At 40.2% G+C, this 21,895-nt stretch overlaps 1 protein-coding gene across 1 annotated transcript in view; it reads left to right on the top strand.

The window, feature by feature from the left end:
• LOC139475601 (uncharacterized) overlaps nt 1-21,895 on the top strand; it is a 69,204-nt gene that overhangs the window by 20,597 nt on the left and 26,712 nt on the right. The window contains exons 3-14 of the mRNA XM_071258790.1: nt 2,281-2,554; nt 3,552-3,644; nt 4,673-4,947; nt 7,390-7,594; nt 9,169-9,254; nt 9,853-10,048; nt 12,120-12,260; nt 12,957-13,066; nt 13,155-13,210; nt 17,143-17,294; nt 17,996-18,271; nt 21,278-21,493. Coding sequence (XP_071114891.1) covers nt 2,281-2,554; nt 3,552-3,644; nt 4,673-4,947; nt 7,390-7,594; nt 9,169-9,254; nt 9,853-10,048; nt 12,120-12,260; nt 12,957-13,066; nt 13,155-13,210; nt 17,143-17,294; nt 17,996-18,271; nt 21,278-21,493 — 2,080 coding nt within the window. The remainder of the gene's footprint in view (nt 1-2,280; nt 2,555-3,551; nt 3,645-4,672; nt 4,948-7,389; nt 7,595-9,168; nt 9,255-9,852; nt 10,049-12,119; nt 12,261-12,956; nt 13,067-13,154; nt 13,211-17,142; nt 17,295-17,995; nt 18,272-21,277; nt 21,494-21,895) is intronic.

The following is a 21,895-nucleotide window of genomic DNA, read 5'->3' as shown; positions in this document are numbered from 1 at the left end:
CAAGCATAAAGGGTTACTTCAATGACACATCACGAGGCACATATCAATTACGTATACTCAGAAAACGGCAACTCCCGCGTCAAAGATCTTTTTACAAGTTGTAAGTAGTCACGCCCTTCACTGTAACGGTCCATAAAACATTTTTCATTAACAGGAAGTTTTTTTAAGGTGTAAAGCACAAAGATATACTTACCCACGGCATATCATTCCTTTCGACCGTTCGTATCAATTTTCTTATTTGTATTTTCCAGGGAGGAAACGTTTATGAACACCTTTAACCAGTTAGAATAGTAGACAGTAAACTACGGTTATAACGAACAAGCTAATAACGAACTGACGGATATAACGAACTTACTTTTTAGTCCCGACTATTTGCTATAGTTATGCTGTATAAATGTTTATAACGAACTACGGTTATAACGAACTGAAAATAGTAGTCCCTTTGAGTTCGTTATAACCGTAGTTTACTGTACAAGACTTTAGCAACATTCGGAAACAGCACAAGGCACGATGCACGCCGCCCGGTCGCACAATCAGCAATCAGCCAGATACGCAATGTAATTACCTGGTCCTTACTCAACTACGAGGCCAAAAAAATATGCACTTGTAAATTAGATGTTATCAAAATGTTACAAACGTTATCAAAATGTTACTAGGCTGGAAATGGTCTGCGAAAGACTGCAAACTTAGGGTATCAAATATTTAACCATCGTATAACCATTTCTTGTTTGTTTCATTTTGTTTGCAACTATCAAACATGGGTGTATACTTTCTTTTGCCGACCATGTATGTGTCTCCCCGGATTCCTATCCCACTTCAGATACCCATTCCGGCTTTCAAAGATAAACCATGATAAACTAAAATTTTACAGAACACACCAACGTACTGTTACTTACTCCTGTTGAATCGTCCCTCAACCTTTTGAAAACATGTCTGTCCTTGTAATCTTATATAATCCAGTTTGGCAGAAGATTTTCAAATTTGGGGCGGTCCGATGGCCTTGTGGTTAAATCGTTGGCTCGCCATGCCTAAGACCCGGGTTCGATTCTCGACATGGCCATGGTACAATGTGTGAAGCCCATCTTTGGTGTCACCCGCCGTGATATTGTTGAAATATTGCTAAACGAGGAGTAAAAACTCACTCACTCACTCATTTTCAAATTGTGTCATAGGATTAATACGTACATCCGTGGAGGACAGACGCGTATCATGTTCTGTATCTCTGAATCTGTCGCATCGATACATCAGGTGCGCTGTCTTGTTGTTACCACTGACGCCTACATATACATGCAGTCTGAATTGGGTGTATTGATTTTGTTTTCTGTATAACTTGGAAATAAACAATGGACTGAGTTTAAAGTAAATACAAACCAGACATACGCACACGCACACGCACACGCACACTCATACGCACACGCATACGAACAAACATACGCACACACATACGCACACGTACACACATACGAACACGCATACGCACAAGCACACGCACACGTAAACACATACTCACACGCACACACAAACGCACACGCATACGTACACGCGCACACATACGCACACGCATACGCACAAGCACGTCTTATGTGATTGCCTGTTTTCAATGTTGATTATTTCATATAGACACACGTACACGTCTACTGGTGAACTTACTTAAATTTAAAACGTGATGAAGTAGAAGTGATGTGATCTAGATACATTCATACACACTATGCGAATTTCAAGCCAGAATTGGTCATAATTCAGCCCCAGTCGTCTGTCCCTCATGTCTGTTATAAGATTGAAATGGGAATGGTTAGTTTCTTTGATTTGAATGTCTTCATGTCCCATTGGACATGGGGTGGTGGCTCTTTTGTCATGCATCAGATGAGACTCGAATATGTTTTTACATATAACTGGGATATGGCATACTGTGTCGTTATACTTACTCACTGTTCGAGACAACCGGATTAGATCATGTACAAACCAAAAGTTGACCAGTTGGCTGACCTATCGCGGTAAAGAAGACACGGTATAAGTGCTACATAGTTTGTGCTTACATATGATTTTGTCTTGATAAATTAAAAATGATCTAGTTAAGTGAGTGAGTGAGTGAGTGAGTGAGTGAGTGAGTAAATATCTACGTCACTGTCCGCAATAATATAGGTGTGGAAAGTTGACTCGACTTAAATCCATATGCATATGATAGAAGCGGAGTCGTACAAAGGACTCAGCTTCCATTAGACATTTCTTATGGAAATGGTAATGTTGCTATACCATACTAACTCATGATTTATCTTTCAGGTCTTCAAAATTTTGAATAGCATGAGACCCGGGAGATCTTTATCATGCTTGGTAGTGGTGGATTTTATCGTCAAACTTAATATCATTATTTGCTCCACAACGACAACTCCAGACATCGGGCCTGTGTTGGATGCGACAGTCACAACCCCCGAGCCTATATGCAGGAATGACACCTGTCTGAACAATGGCACTTGCCGGGAACTGGAGGACTGGGAGTGCAGCAATAATCCAGATATGTTGCCGTCCGTTTGCGTGTGCTCCAAGAGCTTCACAGGTACCGACGAGCGTTGATTGATAAGTTCTAAGCCTCACATAGAAGGAATTGGGCAGAAATGAGATCTATTATTGTGGACATTACATGGTGTCATAGAAGCATATCCGCACAAAAAACTTGAGTCAAATTGTTCTCGCTGTGACAAGTCAGTTCAGTATGCAGGGGTCTGTGAATTATGGAAAATGGACAAAATGAGGAACAGGTGTTAGGACGACGGTTCATGCTTTTAGAGGTAGAGATAGGGCACAATGTAAAGATGTCGTAATGATTGATGTCTGATCTGTAGTGAGATGCAGTGGTAGACCCAACAGAAAACTAATACTTGCAGTACAATTAGTTGTATCTTAGTGTTTGTTTGTTTGTCTGTTTGTTTGTTGTTCAACCCCGCGCTCAGCAATATTCCAGCTATATGATGGCGGTCTGTAAATAATCGCGTCTAAACCAGACAATGATTGAAATCATGAGCATAGATCCACACAATTGGGATACGAGGACATGCATCAACATAGTCAGCGAGCCTGACCACCCGATCCCGTTAGTCGCCTCTTACGACAAGCATAGTCACCTTTCACGGCAAGCATGGGTTGCTGAAGACCTATTCTTATACGGATCTTCACGGGTGCGACTTCGTGACAGGAGACGGAACATTTATTGTTCTTGCTCTGGTATATTGTTGTTCTTGTATGGTGGTAATATTGTCAGGTGAAACACCTTCACGATCATGACCAGAGGAAGTACATCATACATGAGTCTACTGCCATTGTGTTTGTAGTTGATGTCTCTGAGTTCTCGGAGTTGCGGTGGTAGTTCCAAGACTATTAGTAGTTGTAGTTATTGTGAGTCGTCGCTGTTGCAGTGGTGACATTGATTGGAGTTTGTGCGTGAAGACAATACCATCTTCAACTGACCATGTTCTATAATTGCAGCGCCACATGAACTGTACTGTTGTGTTAGAAATAACTCTTAGTGTCTAATAATGATGATTTGTGAACTGCAGGTGCTCGGTGTGAATTCAGCATCACATGTGGAGGGGCAAGATGTAAAGACAACGAGCAGTGCACGCTTGATCGGTGTATCGTCACCGGTGCAGGTACGACCACGAGGACCCTTCTGTAGAAACACACTGTTAAAATAATCTTTTCTGTTTTTCTTTGATCAGTCTTTTTCTTCACTGATCTTTCATTCGGCAGAAGATGGATCCCAGAGGTACGGAAGCGTAGTGGGGCCACGGTGATTTTTTTGTCTAAGTATCTCTTACGTAGGACTTAGTATCTTAGGAGATAGTAAGTCCTACGTAGGAGATACTAAGTCCTACGTAGGACTTAGTATCTCCAACGTAGGACTTAGTATCTCCTACTTTTTTTTTCTAAGTATTTCCTACGTAGGACTTAGTATCTCCTACGTAGGAAATACTTAGAAAAAAAACATTTCACCATGGCCCTACTACGCTTCCGTACAGAGGTGTCTAACTGACAAATTCAAACTGCCATGTTCGAATCCTTTTCAGCAATTGTTCTGATGTTTACAAAAGTTATGAAACGTCTGGTTTAGCTCACCCTCCTCCGTTGGGCCATTCTCACTCACACACTCAACGAAATAATAATGTGGCCAATGAATTCATATGATCACAGTTATGTTGGGTTGTTCATTTGTATAATGATTTCATCTCTATAACTCGGTATGGTGAGCTCGTCAAATGTAAACGTTATGGCTGCGATATGTTTTGACACCATATATATTGGATATTCCCGCGAAACACACGACATACATGTCTTTAACGTCAATAAACCTTCTCTAAATGAAGGAATGTTGTTACACACCGCAGTATTCCTGTGTTATCGCGGCGGTCCGTCGTTAATCGTTTTCTAGCATCCCAAATGTATGAGGATCCACGCCATGGAAGTACAGCCATAATTTCTAGATCTATATAAACCGTAATCCGTTAAAAATTCAGCCAGATTAAGTTCCTTGATTACTCAGCAATACAACCAATGTTCTTGGAATTTACTCACTTTCCTCACACGTACATGTAAAACTGAGAGGCCTGGACTGAAATACTGTTTTAAGCTGTGACACCCTCAACTCAATCACCACTTTAATCCTCCCGTATGTTTCCAGACTCGCCAGCTCCTGTTTGCAAAAGAGGAGTCCACTCCCTGATTTACCAGCTCGACATGCACACCAGGAGGAAGCCTATAGTGTGTCTAGACATGTACCACACGACCACCGACTCATACTGCTACGACAACGACGATTCTATCGAGTTCGAGATTGTTGAAGAAGAGGAGTTGAATCTGTTTTGTCTCAATATTGACTACCGGCACTGGCAAACCTGTCTCCACGTCAACGCGACATTCAACGAGGCTAATTTTCCACTGAAGCCTATTTTGAACGTAAGTACGATTGTCTTGTGATCAATAAAATACAGTGTTCTCTTTATATTTTATATACATGTAGATATAGGAAAACATAAAACACAAAAACGAATAATACGCAACAAAAACATTTCCATATTCAGTTGTACGATTCAGACTATATCATAATCGAATAATGTAGCCGTTATGGTGAGGTGAGGTGAAATGGGGTTTAACGTCGCGTCCAAGATTATTGCACTTATATAGCGACGTGCATGTACGTGTGTGTTTGTGTCCGGACTGATACCGATCTATAGTGCTAGCTCACTGAGATACCATGCCGCAGTTTAACATGAATATCCCACTCAGACACAGTATACTGACTCCGCGCCGACCAGTCTTTGTTTTAGCCCCTTAATGCCGAGCACCAGACAGGGTAACAACAATTACCATATTTTAACGTCTTTTGGTATGACGCGGCCGGTGATCGAACCCCGGACCTTCCGCTCTCCAACTACACCACGGAGGCGGTGTATCCGTTATGAATCTGAAGTACAGTTGAAAATGGCGTGAAACCATATACCGTCACTTTTACGTATGTTGATGGCCCTTTATTAACCTAATATTGTACTGTAGGTATCTCTCCTATCTCATAGTAACCTTATGAGAGGTACTACTTTCAAGGGATATCTGCTCAGAGGTTTTACATTTGAATTGTAAGACCTGGTTTTACAATGGACGTTTTATTAACAGTTTACTTCACTTTTGATATGAATATAATGATGATTTTTCATTGGTTAAAAGTCACAATTATTTTTACATGAACATTCCATGACGTGAATCGAACCTAGACCTTCACATATCCTGTTAAGTTTTGTAACCCGCTGTTTTCCACTGACACACCGGGGTACGTGATGAAAGGATGTTCAATTTTACATGTCATGACTTTAGTTCTCTCGCACGCTTTGATTGAATTCCTTTTATACGACATCTCGATTTTTTTGTATTTTTTCTGTATTTCTTGATTTTAGACGGTTCATTTTGACGGATCATAAGTTGGATAAACCACTCCTTTCCAGTTTTGGTTGAAAAAATATTAACGTCGAGTTCGGGAAAAGGCCTAGGGCATACCGCTCTTGCGCTTTTCCCTCGCCCGCTTAGATTTTCAGCCAAAGTCTCGGTGTCGTGTTTTATCCTAAACGGGTTAGTTTCCTTATCCATAAACTGTACATGCATGAAACATTATTAATAATAGTAATAATAATAATAATGATACTGATGATGATAATGATGATGATGATGATGATTAATAATAATAATAATAATGATAATACGACTTCCTCAGCACAGATTCCGTAACACCTATTACTCATCTCCTTTACATGTATTAATGCTAATGTCATCGTTTCCCAAATTGCGTCAATATCCTTCAAACCTGCAGGTCCCAATTTACCAAGACCACCTTCCTCAGTTGAGCCTGTTTTCAGAAGGTGTAAAAAACACAATAAATCATATAACCTCAAGATGTGTGGTGAGGTGAAATAGGGTTTAACGTCGCGTTCAAGATCACTTTATTTACATAACGCCGTGCATATGTGTGCGTGTGCGTGTGTGTGTGCGTGTGCGTGTGCGTGTGCGTGTGCGTGTGCGCGCGTGCACGTGTGTGTGGCTGCTTGTACTAGTTCGGACTTGTACCGCGGCCTGGAGATCGAACCACCGATCCCCCGCTCTCACCTCGAGATTGACGTACCACCGGTGGGTCAGGATTCGTTCACCTGTTCGCGAACACCTCGTATCATCACTATTTGACAGTGATTTATTAACCCATGCAACCTAAAAATAGTCGGAATCGTCCAAATGACTTTAAGTACATATTTCATATTTTTTTTATTTATATATGTAATAACGTAACGGAAATTAAGCCCGTACTACGATTTTTTTACATTTTGTTTTACAAGGAATGAGTACATTTGCTTTTTATCACAGCATGGTGAACGTCCAGAGCAATAGTTTTAAGCTGTTTGCTACTTGTTACAGACATACTATGTGAAACAGATGTGGGGAGGGGTAGTCTGTAAAAATGTAAAAAACTTCGGACATATATTTTTTTTATAAATGCATAATAATTGTTAGATATGAAAATAACGTGACATTGATGTTTGCATTATTCAGAGTAAACCATGTACAGTAACAGATGTTAGCCGTTCCATGAAAAGTACTTTTATTGAACAAAAGGTCATAGAATCCCGATTGGAATTGATCAAGGGACTGAATGGTTTTCTTTACACTCACTATTGACATAAAAGAATTGCAGATTATAAAGAAATAAAGATACGTATATGTGCAAGAGCTTTTTTACCATGTCTGTTGGTGGCGTATTTGAAGAAGTCATTGACATAGACTGTTTGGCAAGACGACACGTTTCGGATATTTTAAACTTCAATCGCCAACATAACATTTTTGAAATGGAAATGTTTTCAGGTGAAATTACAAGCCAGGGAGTACAACATAAATCCACAGCACGATTCTATAGTGTTTTCAATAACATTCAACGAAGCCCCAGATGTGACCACACCACGTCGGGTATACATGTTGAACGTGGCTGAAGACGTTAGTCCCTATACTATCAGTGTTGAACAGGCCTTCAATGTGACCGATCATAACGCCTTGACGTACACAGTTAAAGGTAACGTTTTCAAATATATTTTTTTCATATTTTTTTTTCTGATTTATGTTGATCAAACTAAGGAAGAGGTATGATATGGGCATTTTGTCCCCACTGAAAATGTTCAAAATGTAAAACATGGGAAACATTTTTCAAACGGTTACCAGATATTTACAACTAGCCTATTGGCACGTTTTGGACTTATTATGTGAAAACGTGTATCTACAAAAATGAGAAAAGTACGACTTTCTATATATAGGTACATATAGATAAATATCTACAGCTTAGCCTCTTTACTGTATGTTCGAAATACTGCTGATTTTACGTTAAATTGTACCTCATTCACCATATTTAACCATAAGTATGTCAGTGACCTACTGGGAAGTTTTCACCATGGTTTTGAGATGCCTTCACCCACATCTGATACCAAAATGAGCTTAGGTTATAAAATTATAGTCCCTGAAAAAGGTGGTAAACCAGGTATTTTTTGTAGACTGAGCCATATTTCCGATTTGGTCTGTTATTATTTGAAAACATGCAAGTGTTGAAATGACACGTACATGGTTAGTCCACTATTGTATTGGGGGCACGGGTGGCCCAGTCGTCTAAGGCGCCGCAATTCGTTGTGCAGAGTTGCGTCCCTTGGTCATGCCAGAAACCTATGATTGTGGGTTCGAATCCCGGTTCTCCCCGATTATGTTTCTATATTTGTCAGCATCATACCCGTGCTCGTGGGTTTCACGAGTAGTTAATGTCTGAGACCTGCATCACTTCGGGCTTTCCTCCCACATTAAGCTGACACGCCGTGATATAACTGGAATACTGTTAAAAGCGGCGTTAAACCCAACCTATCGTATTAACACTGTTTCAGTCCTGGTTGTCAATAAAAAAACTTACCATTTCTCAAACTTTCTCGGAGTCTTGCTATAGATATGTCAATTTGAGTTGATATCATACACCTGTAATGCTAACATTGTTTTGTGTAGGGGGCCAGGCCGTTAATGGTAAACGTTGAGGCCGACTAACCTCGTCGTCTCTTCAGAAATCGTAATTGGTTTACTTGTAATAATACTTAGGCTTTTGACATGACTATTGGGGACTGCTGAATAGAGCATACACACGTTCAACGTGTGAATATTGTTTGAGCACAATACGCAGTTTCCGATTAATGTTAACATGGTTCGCAATAACCAGGGAGTCTGTATAAGTTTTACATGATAGGGTCCCTGGCATAAGGGATAAACAGTACCCCAGTCTGACTGTATCGTGCATTTAGAGAAAGGTTGCATTCATGATTGTTTTGACTGATCAGTTTATTTTTTTAAAATAATATTAAGAGACTTGTGAATGTTATCAAAGTTGTACTATTGTTGATGCAGCTTATCAACTGCCAATGCCTCACTGAAGAACAGGAACTCCAATCTCGAGGAAGCCTCTGTGCCAAGCTTTTTCAGAGCACTTTATTTTAAGGATCAATTTGTCTTGTGCCCAACCATCCCCAATTACTCGTTAAAAAACCTTAAACCTTTATTCATTCTGATTGTCTAGACATTATATTCTTATTTTATAAATCGATCATTGTTTTCTGTTGTTAGGCAACCGCCCTGATATATCCATAGACAGAGTGAAAGGGCAGCTGATGTTTGATGTCCAAGTTGGCATTATTTCAATTGACATAGAGGTACTACATTATTAATTAGTTCATATTCTATGTTGACATGCAGTGATGGATATAGTTTACCTGTGATCCATGATGTCTTGCGAATTTTGTGAAATACAAGATACATGAAGTCTTTAAAAGGCAATTAGAAGTGATACACATAAGGAAGAGAATTTCCTTTATTATGAGGAGCACAACGTTTCGGAGTATATACTTACTCCTTCATTATGTGAATGTTCGTGTTCTTCATAATAAAGACGTTGACATCCATGAATTCTCTTCCTAAAGTGTATGACTTCTAATTGCCTTTTCAGACTTGATACGACATCAACATGGAGATGCAGTACATTCACCTGATGAAGGAGTATGTATATACTCCGAAACGTTGTTCCTCATAATAAAGAAGTTGACATCCATACATTCTCTTCCTTACATGATACATTTTGGGTATGATGACACAGTGTAGGAGCCTAACGTTCAACTTGATCATACATTCCTCTTCGTGCATGTTTCTCTTGTACAAAGTATTACATTTTGGCTTTACTATATCAAACTGTCACGTCGTGAAATTCTTTGTGAAGCCCACCCTCACCTTTGTAACATATTCCTTCTCATCTAGATAAAGGATGACGGTATTCCGAGCCTGGAAACCCTCGTCAATGTCCAAATAGAAGTTGTGCGCTTAAGCTGTGGCATCAATTCTCCCTTATACGCCAATTACAGAAACATGAAAGGAATTGTTGGCAAATTGAAATGTGACACCAGCGACGGGTTTGAAATGTCGGATCTCCGCACAAGCTACACAGTGATTGGAGGTAAGATGTGGCAAAGTATAACAAAAGTGTATTGCTAATGATGATGGTAATGATGATGATGATGATGATGATGATGATGATGATGATGATGATGATTAGATCATGATAAGGAGTTTATGGCTCTTTACGGATTGATCAGTCGTCTAACTGTGGTATCGGTATGTCGATTTGGATCATAATGAAAGTCCCAACCATATAATTTACAACTGCACAATTTTAAATGAAAATATCTAGACACTTCGTCTTTACTTTACGCGTGACGGCACGTTGTCCTGTACACAGTGCACGGGTCACAAATCAGGTGACGTTTAGCAACGTCGGTCTCAGAGAGTAGTTGGATGGCGTGTTCGTCAGCTTTACTCCTGAGAGTTTCTAGGACTTCGGTCCTGTCTCACACTGAAGCACATGTAGCACAGTATACTGTCTCCGAGCCGACCAGTCCTTGTTTTAGCCCCTTAATGCCGAGCGCAAGTCAGGGTGACAACAAGTACCATCTTTTAACAACGTATGACGTGGCCGGGGAAGGAACCCCCGACCTTCCGCTAGACGACGGAGACTGTCCTATTTGATCATGTAGTATTGGTTACTCTGAATTTTGTCTGTATTGTTATATACTGAACCGCAAAAGAAACGTCACTTCAAGTAACCTTGCATGAAAAGTTGTCATTTAATTATCTAGGTAATTTTTGTCAAAGTTTCTAAACCTTGTCCGAAATAATTAAATTTGATGATACAAAATCAAAGCATGTGACAATAAAACCGATCGCCCAAACGCATCACGACAACGGCAATGGTAACCCGATGCACGTGAGTTCCGTGCAAATTGAAATGCACATGCGTTCCCCCAAATCGGATAACATTAATTCGTTATTGAATTGCTACCACATGCCAAGATTGACAATAAATCAGCGACACCAAGCCCTTGGACGATTGCAAGTAGCCAATGCATTTCACGTCCACGTAAGGACCATATACAGGCTCCGGCAACAGTACCAGACCACCAACACTACAGATGACCGACCACGTAGAGGAAGATCAAGGGTCACCACCCGACGTCGGGATCGTCAGATTGTGCGACAGCATCTTCAAGATCGCTTTGTTTCTGCTACGGAAACTGCTCGACAGATCATTCGGACACACCAGCGACACATTAGTGCGGACACCGTGCGTCGACAGACGTCGTGCAGACACCTCCACTGCACTGTCACAGGCCACACCGAGGACCCATTCTGACACCACGTCATCGCCGGCCGGGACTGTCTTCAGTAGGCAACACAGCACTAGCATTGGCGCTACCAGCAGTGGAGAAGAGTCCTCTTTCTGTATCTGTAAGAGCAGTTACTGTTTATCAACATTGATCAAGTCTTGAGACCACACGTCATACCTCATCTGGCACGTCGACGCAACCACGAGTTTCAGCATGATAACTCCCGTGCCCACATAGCGAGAGCACCAAGAGACTTCCTCCAGCAGAATGGCATCAGAACCATGCAGTGGCCTGCCTTCAGTCCCGATACAAATCCCATTGAGCACCTGTTGGACGAGATTCAAAGACGGCTGAATGACGGCCGACAACTGTAGCTGAACTGCGTCAGGCGTTCCTCAGATGGTGGGATCAAATGCCTATGGCCTTCATCAACCGCTTCATCCATTCCATGTATCGACGCTGCACGGCAGTCATCAATGCACATGGCGGACAAACGAGATACTGACTTGTGACGCCATTTTCACAGAGACTAGTGTTGTGTTTCACTTTAAGAACATTTGACACTTTAATTTAAACCTTGATCAGTTTTGCCTAGTGTCATGTTTTTAATATGTCTCAAAGTATGTTTACAGAGTTTGGACAACGAAGGTTTCTCATATATCTATCTATGGTGACGTTTCTTTTGCGGTTCAGATTAATATAAACAAACATAGTATTTTGTACATAAAGTTATTTCTAGTTTGAATACTGATAGTTAGATTGAAATGTTTTAGAAAGGAGGCTTTTGTTCATAGATAGGAGTGTCCAGATTCATTTCAGGAGCTGGCTATCCATTAGATTCATTGCTTATCGATGCCGATTCAGATCTTGAGCTGGAAATCACGCCTAACGGTTTTCTGAGAATGATCAAAGGTTCACTGGGGAATCACAACGTATCAACAACTATCACTCTGGTCAGGGAGTCCGGCGAAGCCACAGTTTACGTTGACTTCAGCATTGTTATAGGTGGGTGGTTTTGCCTTCAATCTTTTTTAAATATGTTGTAACGTGGGTCCTTAATAATAAAGAAGAGCTTTTTTAAGAGTGTACTTTAGTTCATGGTTCTAATCGTTTTCGGGAGTAATAATGTTCGATGTTTCCTATATCTATGTGTTACATTTGCAATATCGGAACTATGAACTGATTTCATTTGCGAATAAGTTTATTGTTCCTGACGCAGCTTAAGACTGCATGAAGCAAATAACTGAACAGTATAGTACACGAGTATTAATTAGGATAACGATAAACAAGATGAAAGAAATTTAAATCTTCTGAATGTAATCGGAGACTGGATATCATGTATGCTTGTTCCATCATCTTCTGAATGTAATCGGAGACTAGATATCATGTATGCTTGTTCCACCATCTTCTGAATGTAATCCGAGACTTGATATCATGTATGCTTGTTCCACCATCTTCTGAATGTAATCGGAGACTTGATATCATGTATGCTTGTTCCACCATCTTCTGAATGTAATCGGAGACTTGATATCATGTATGCTTGTTCCACCATCTTCTGAATGTAATCCGAGACTTGATATCATGTATGCTTGTTCCACCATCTTCTGAATGTAATCGGAGACTTGATATCATGTATGCTTGTTCCACCATCTTCTGAATGTAATCCGAGACTTGATATCATGTATGTTTGTTTTCTGACAGCCTACATTAGGACGGCAGTATTCTCGCTTAGCAAGAAAACATGGATCCCTGCCTACGGCGTTCAGTCGTCGTCAGACTTCTCAGCTCTCAGATCTGAAGTAACACAAGAGGTAAATAGAAATGACAGGGTGCCATTTTGGAAATTCATCTTAAATGACACTACAGAGTTATAGTATTACCTTTCTCCCTTACTTGCAGATTAAAGATGAACTCAATAAACTGCCAGATCTGATGGTCAATGTTGAGATATTCAGGTGAGCGAACACATTTTACATTGCATAACACACCATGGTAGAGACATCCTCATTGATTAACACACTATTGAAGAGAACACTTCATTGCATAACACACTATTGATATCATATTAAGAACTAATCATTGCGTAACACTATTGCAGAGAACTCATTATGCACAACACACTATTGAAGAGAACTCATTATTGCATAATACACCATTGAAGACAACTTATTATTTCCTAACTTACTATCGCTGTTAAACAATTATATTTCATATATGCTGACGGAAAAAAGTAAACATGCTTCATATAAGTTTAAAAAAATATATTTTGAACTTTTGAACGGTCAACATATATTCATGAAGACATCTCCTCGACTTTTAAGTTCGAAAAAAAGACTTTCTTAAAAACGGTTAAAGAGTCTTACAAAGTAAATATTTACACAAAAAAGATTTATATGTGATTTCATTGTTATCTAAAAGCAACTGCCCTGACTCCACAGCTATCGCGCATACATATTGAAATCCCAGCAGGGGGCCAATCTGTAGCTATGATATAATTGTGGAGAGACGTCCGCCATTTTGTTTCGTTTACAGAGCCTTAATCTGCATAACAATTAACTGATTTTCCGTTATTCTCGGCGTATTGAAGGCGCACAATTTGGTATTGCGTGGACGTTGGCGTGTACTATTTCATTAAACACAAATACCAAGTGTCATTTCTTGAAATGTCAAAGCGAAAAGGCCGATTTAGTTTTGGTAAAGCGAAGTCTTCGTGGAGGAAAATTGAAACCGACTGGACATGCCGTTCTGTGATTCTTGCATCTGTCTATGAGAGAATCCACGGACACTAAACGAACTTGGTTACGAAACTAACTTTAGCATTCATTGTTACATATAATCTGTGACTTACTACCCCCGTTCAACAATTAGAAATGACAATGCACATTGATCAGATAACATGCTAGGGTAGAATGTTTGGCACAATTTTGGTGCACATTCAGTTCGTGGTCTTGCGTTCTTGAAACCCTTGTGGAGATTCTGCAGGATACATGAAAACATATAAAAATATAATACACAAAGGAAACTTTTTCGCACGCCATTAAATTTTAATTTTGATAATATACTATTTTATAAGAGTCCCGCATACAACATCTCTGAGTACTGAATACCCTAAAAATAGACCGCTGAATCCCGCGTGCCATTTTTGGTTCCATAAACAGGACTTGATGTTGAGAATCTTCTGTGTGCACAGTATCTGTAAACCCTGAAATTAATTGAGTCCTTATTTTTTTTAAAAAAATATAAAACGCGTTAATACACACCACCATTATATACACATGTGAAAACAGAACATATGATAGATGTCTTATTATTAGTCATGAAAAATGAAAAGTAAAAAAAATATCGATCACATGTATTTGCCTCAGGTGTGATGTTACGATAAATGGCAAAGTAGAACCAAGTATTTATGGGTTAGTTTTATTGAATATATATTTATTATCGACAATTAATCATCAGAGGCGGATTCAGTTCAATTTATTTTTTCAGCAGACAATTGTTTAAATACGTTCACGCTAAGCTGTAAATAAACGTCTGTACGCTGCAAACAGGAATGGCGCAAAACGAAGTTGCTAGGCATCTTAATGTTCATCGCAAAACAATGGCATCTCTTTGGAGACGTCTTTAGAGCAGGTCAACATATATACTTTGCCACGGGACACAAGACGACAACTGTATTCAGTTGGTGCATTTTCGTAATGGATACCGAACTGCCAAATTAACAGCTCGGCCCCAACATCCAGCAATACGCTAAATGTTGTTTCCACGTCACCGTCAAGCACGCCTAGCTTCGAGTAGACAGCATCTGGGGTTTGGAATACAAGACGTGGACAGTATATTGTTCACAGGAGAGTCCAGGCTTCATCTGGACACCTTTGATGGTTATGGCTGTTGTCAATCGTCTGACCAGTTGTAACACCAACCCCTTTGTATGGCGTGTCGCCCTGTCGCCTGTTACCAGGTCTGGATTTTGTCAATCAATTTAAAACATTGATCAGACGAATGACCAAATGTCATGTTGTTATTTTCAAGAACATAACACTTTCACCACTTAATGTGAAGCACAATTACATATTTCCGTTATAATAGCATCGATACATTGTTGATAGCACACCCTACACCACTCTGAATACATTGTCACTGCATTCGAATCGTTCCTGAATCAAATAATACAATGCTGAAATGAAATAAAGGTAAATGTGTATCGCTTTATGCAGAGATTTCTGTTGGATATGGAAAAGGTTTTGTCGATTTATTTGATAGTAAACGGTGACACTGAAAATGCTTTCCTCGTGACCTTTCAAAACTAAACTGGGCGGCAACAGAAAGCATAGGTCGAGTTCAATGATCGATAAAAAAAATTTGTTGTGAATTATAATATAATCTAGGCAGGGGTAACAAATGATTGATCAACCACAGTTTGAATGAAAATGTGCAATCACAGGTAATTCAAGCTCAAGGTAAACAATGGTGGGGTAAGAAATTTCATTTTCAAAAGTTGTCTGAAATGTCACCAAAAAATTGTCAGACACACCACAAGTTCATTATCGAAACAGTTGCCTTCAATAGCGTGTATGACCTCCAGCTGCCTCAATGCATGCTGTGATACGCCGCCTCATCGATGATGTCAGTCTTCTGATGACGTGGACTGGAATACTAGTATGTTGCCACTCGTCTCTCAGGGCCTGCTGCAATTCTTGTCTGTTGACGGGAGGCTGATGGCGTGCTCTAATCTGTCTGTGAAGATGGTCCCACAAATTTTCAACAGGATTCATATCTGGTGAGTGTTCAGGCCAGGGCAAAACGTCAACGTTCTTCTGGTTGAGAAAGTTCCGAGTCAGTCTTGCAGTATGGGGCCTGGCATTGTCGTGTTGAAACAATGTCCCTTGCTGTTGGTTTTGTAAGAACGGAAGCACAACTGGCTGCAACACTTGGTCTCTGTACTGCACAGCGTTCAGGTTTCCCTGTATAATTACCAAATCAGTCTTCTGACCGCCCCAGACCATGACACCCCCCCCCCCCCCCCCCTCCGAATGGATGGACCTCTCGAATACACGCCGGAGCCAAACGTTCCCCTCTGCGTCGCTTAACTCGTTCTCTGCCGTCATCTCGAAACATGTTAAACCGACTTTCATCAGTAAACAGCACTCGACACCAATTTCTCACTTGCCAGTGTCGAACCTGCTTCGCCCATCGCAGTCTCAGGCGTCGATGTTGAGCAGTCAGTACCATTCCTCGTAAAGGACGATACGCTCGGATTCCAGCAGAACGAAGTCGTCGTAGTACTGTACGTTGGCTAATGGGATGTCCCAGCGCTGTTGCTGCCGTCGCCGTCGCCGTCGCCGTTACGAATCTATTTCGCAGGTGAATGAGCCGTATCTGACCGTCTTCCAATAGTGTTGTCACTCGGGGTCGTCCGGTTCTAGGCCTGTCCTGTTTCCTCCCTGTCTGCCTGTACCGTTGAATCAGCCTGGCTACTGTCAATGGTGTACAACCAAACCTTCTGGCAATTTGGACCTGTGTTGCCCCCATTTCGGCCATACCGATGGCTCTCTCTCTCTCTGCTCCTGTGACAGTCGTGGCATTTCTTTTGTGTGCTTTCATCACGTGTGGTAATACCCTGCAGACGAACGCATTTATACAGCTAACATGCACGTGCACCATTTTTGTCACCGCACGAACGCCGTCAAAGGTGGCGCGTTCCGGTAAGGTGTTTTTGGTACCTGTTCCTGGGCAGTCATATTCCCAATACCCACTTTCCACTAGTAATCGCTGTTTTTAGGAAAATTACAAATTGCCAACTTATACTTACTTTTGCCGCTTAGTTTATATGTAAGGTTTACTCGTCCTGTCCTGTTAGATCTTAAACAAATATTGTGTCTGTATGCAGTGAGGGTAGTGTGTACGTACACTTCACATTGTTCCTTCGAAACGAAGAAAATTCTACTTATGCCACTCAACAACTGAACGCATCTATAGCAAATAACGGCACTGTTGGAACGCTGGAAGTGAACAGAACAAGCTTCATATCCAGAAAGCAAGGTAAGATATTATTTGAATTGTAGTATATACAAAGATATTCAAAAACCCCACGTAGTGGGCGAGCATTCTTCGGGAAGTAATACCGTATGCTATTAAGGACCGAACATTTGATATTCTTGGTGGGGGTGTTGGCTGGAATTTTAAAGAAAGAAAAATTTGTCTCCCAAAATTCTTGAAAAATATAATTTTGTATCAGACTTTGAAAAAAAGAATTGCCTGCCACAAAAATTACACTGTTGCAAGGTATTATCTTATACAGTTTCAGGCTCATAGTTTTAAATCCCAAAAAATTCTGGTTTTATAGCTGTAGCTGAAAAATTATCTCATCTCGATACAAAATCCCATCGAACCCGAAATTGCGACCCCCATGACAAGTTACCTGTTGTGAGATACTCATTGATACATGATGCTTGTACCATCGCCTTTGGTAACCGTATCGAATACATTAGCATCGAATTACTATTTCTTAATTTGTTTCAGTTAAGCATCCATCAAACATGGATGTGTCATTTCTTTTACGCGGCAGATTAGTACAGAAACTAAACCTTGCTAAACATGTCTGCAGTCTGGTCTTTTTTGCCAAGCCTTAGGTTTTTACAGACATTTATGAAAATGTTGGAATTTTGCTGACTGCAAAGTTAAACAAAGACAATAAGAGCAGCCTAAGAGGGGGAAAATGACCTACCTGTATCATATTTCAGTTGGCCTCGCCCTCATATCAAGCATGGTGTATTCAAGTCCTGGTGTACATGCAAATACACCTGAGTACACAAGGAACAACACACACGTGCAGTTGACGTGTACTGGCACCTTTGTCCAACCTGTTGGTGACGTCACCATGGAATGGCGGATGACGTCCAACAATGCACTCGTAGTACCCTTGGCCTACTCTCGCCTACAGACAAACCTCACGAGTCCTTCTACTGGTGTTTACCGTGGAACTCTGACGGCCAGTAACATCTTGTTCAGAGATACAGGTTAGTATATAATTGTGTTGACCATGATATGATATACACTCTTGGTGTCGCAGTCATGTCAAATGTGAAATTGTATTCAGATATGAAAATGCAAATTCCTATCATACACCAGCAACCGATATGATATTTATCTCGGTGCGTATACAATCAAACTTTTGATTTATAATGACCCAGATTTGTACTTATTCCCAAAATATGAGTACAGTCAGGTGCAAAGCTCATAAAGTTGTCGGAATACTTTCTTCACTTACGTCAAACGTTTAGGCTGTAGAAGGAAACAAGATACTTTCATTTTAGAACCATACAGTGACATTCGACTAAAATGAGGATCAGATGGTCGCAATGGATCACACAGTCATCGCATCAGTCATCGGATGGCCTGGTTAAGAATCGATGGTATCTAAACGTTTGAGTTGCGAATGACGTGTCCTTTGTCTTACCAATCACATTTGTCCTATTTATTTCTGTTGACTCGAGATACGTTTGCCCAGCTAGAGTCCAATTGCTTTAGCTTGAGACATAAACAAAAAAGATTAATGGTCTTAGTAAATCTAAGGAGTGAGTGAGAGAGTATGGTTTTACGCCGCTTTTAGCAATATTCCAGCAATATCACGGCGGGGGACACCAGAAATGGGCTTCACACATTGTACCCATGTCAGGAATCAAACCCGGGTCTTCGGCACGACGAGCGAACGCTTTAACCACTAGGCTACCCGACGCATGTTGTAATTGCTGAGGTAACCACCGTACTATCTGCAAGGGGTGTGAAAGAACAAGCAGGCAAAATTTGTGCAAAAGGTACGCGTGCAGAATAAAATCTCTTAAGCTGCAGCTTGTATGGTTAATACAATCCAACGTCATCCTTCGCTATGGTTACTCAGAATTCCGCACTGTGTCCACCTGTTACTGCTCAAGTCAACACTCTAAATGTACCGCGTCCCATCCTTGGTATTTCCCCTTTAACCTTTCTAACATTCTTGTTTGAAGTGACTGTCATATGTTTTAGTGCAACTACCAAAGAAAATCAGATCAGTCGCCTTGTCTCAAAGGAAACAAAACATCTCCAAATCGATGGTCCGTTGGTGCTATATGTTCCGGCTGAATAATGGATGTCTTGTTTTTTTTTGTTGCAACCTAATGCCGAAAGTCTTATTACTAATGGAAATAATTTAAACCTTTTTCTCTCGCCACTACCATAGGTTTTGCGCAGGAAGTTTTACTTTGCCCTGAGTGTCATTTTAAAATTAATGGATATCAGTTTCTTCGACAGGACAGAATATCAAGCAATCCGAATACCAAATAAAATTGGAGATGTGGTTGTGCTACATTTATATATTTATTCTGATTTATCATATGGTTCACAATTTACCAAAAGCAGTGTATGAGGCTTTTACAGTAAAAAAACATTATGTGGAAGACAAAACCATTACTATTGTTAAGAGTTATAATACAGGTAAACCAAACGCAGATGAGTATTTGAAATTGGCTGATCCCAGTGAAGACTCATATATATTTAATGTGGAGACTTAAACAGCCACAATGTGTCGTACGGAGGTAGCACAGCGGATTACAATGGTCAAACTGCTGAGCACAATTTGGAAGAAGCAGATCTTATCATTTCAAATGATGGTAAAATGAACAGCTCGAATCTTGACAAATGGACCTGTTCGCCTTTAGATCTCACAGATATATCTTAATCAATAGCCAGTAAACGTAACTGGGATGTATTGGAAGAAGAAGATGCCTCAGATAGTGAGCATTCCCCAGTTTTCACTGAAATTCAGGTCCGATCACTTGTTGCTTCTTTTGATAATGTCCGTCGTTGGAAATTCAAGAAGACAATTGGGCACTCTTTTCTTGTTTATTCTTTGAACACATCTGATCTTGTAAATGATGCTGTTGATATGTCAAATGAAAATGTCAAAACACAAATAAATGACATAGCAGAAGTGATCATTGGAAATCATGAACACACAATGCCATTTAGAAAGTGGTAAAATGTAACAAATGTTATATTTGATATAACACTTTCTGAGTAAAGTACGGGTTCTCGTATTTTAGAAGGTTGTGTGAAGTACGTCATGTGTGAATGGTCTCACGGCCAAATCCCCTTTGGGTTAAACATACAGAGATTAACTGCTCAACACAGTTTTTACAATTGCTACCCAGTTGATCCTTCTGGTCTGATTCGCACATCCCTGTGGTTTCTGCTTAAGTCTAATTTAAGTTCTGAACACGATTTTAATTGTAAATATGACAGCAATATGAAGCAAAAGCAATACCTCAAGACTTTCTGTCGCATATGAACTGATGCATTAATAGAGTCATCCAATTACCGTACTGCTGGTGATTTTTGGATTCCTGATTTTTCCATTTCTAATCTGTTTAGATTTCCTGATTATCTTTTGCACCTGAACTATTATCCACTTTCAAGCCCTGTAGATGAACATGACTTGAAGCAATGATCTTTACAGATTTCGTGGCCACAAATAAAACTGTAGAAGTTTAAACAAATGGATCCAGGGATGCTTTTGTAATCACAAACTATTACCTGCAATAATAAAGGCGATATTGTTTCGGTTCCAGCACATGCTGGAATACAAGGGAATGAGATCGCAGATTATTTGGCCAAGTCTGGATTATCGTACAAAATCCTGAATACGATGTATCAGATATTCTATCAGATTTTGAAATCTATTTTAATAGGTTTGAACCAGTTGTGGGATGTTGGCACTCCCGATCGAAATATGTATTTATACTGAGGTCTCCATTATGTCATCTGAACGATTTCGGGTTGGTTTTTTTTGGTTTGTTTTGTTGTTGTTGTTGTTGTTTTGGTTTGGTTTTTAGATAATACCTTGTTATTCCTATTTTGTAAATTCAATTTGTTGGGCTCAAGTAGACCTTCTGCTGGCCCACGTTACTCTAAACCTATAACACCATCATTACTACCTCAGACATTTGCACACAGCTTCTGTCTAATGTGAGGTTAACTGTTTATTGCAGGACCTTTTACGTGTATCATCAAAGACGAAAGAGGCCGGTCTGAGAACAAGACGATTAGGGTAACGGTTGTTGCCCGTCCCGTTGTGAGGCTTCTGCCTCTGAAGAACGTCTACATAACGTCTGGTAGCATAATGCCGTTAACGTGCAACGTGACAGAGTCAAGAACAGACGACACCAACATAACGTTTTATAAAAATGGCAATCCTATACAAACAGGTAAGCAAAGTTTCAAACTTTTATTTCCGGAATCAGTCAAATATCTCCCACAGCAACAATGGGTCAGTTAGCACATGATAAGTATAATTCATGATTTGGTTTGAACGTAATTCTGATCCGTGTTTCAATTAATACATCAGTTATTTTGTACTCAGTTATTGTTCAGGCGATTATGTGTGCCCTAGCATTGAGTAGAATGGGACTAGAACAGTCATTTTGCTAGATCTTCGCCGTGGAGTATACGTAATCTACGTTCAAAGCACAAGCTTGTTCTACAATTTGCCTCGGGTGGTCAGGCTTGGCAACTTGGCTGATTGCGTTTCGGCTCACTCGCATTGTTTGCCTGGTCCAGATGAGGTTGTACACAGCCCTGGTAAATCTGGAATATACAAACACTCACTC

This window comes from Haliotis cracherodii, unplaced genomic scaffold (assembly GCF_022045235.1).
Source record: "Haliotis cracherodii isolate W230 unplaced genomic scaffold, xgHalCrac1.p SCAF_3, whole genome shotgun sequence".
Taxonomy (NCBI): domain Eukaryota; kingdom Metazoa; phylum Mollusca; class Gastropoda; order Lepetellida; family Haliotidae; genus Haliotis; species Haliotis cracherodii.
Note: the sequence above shows the minus strand (reverse complement) of the source record. Positions and strands in the feature narration are given on the sequence as shown.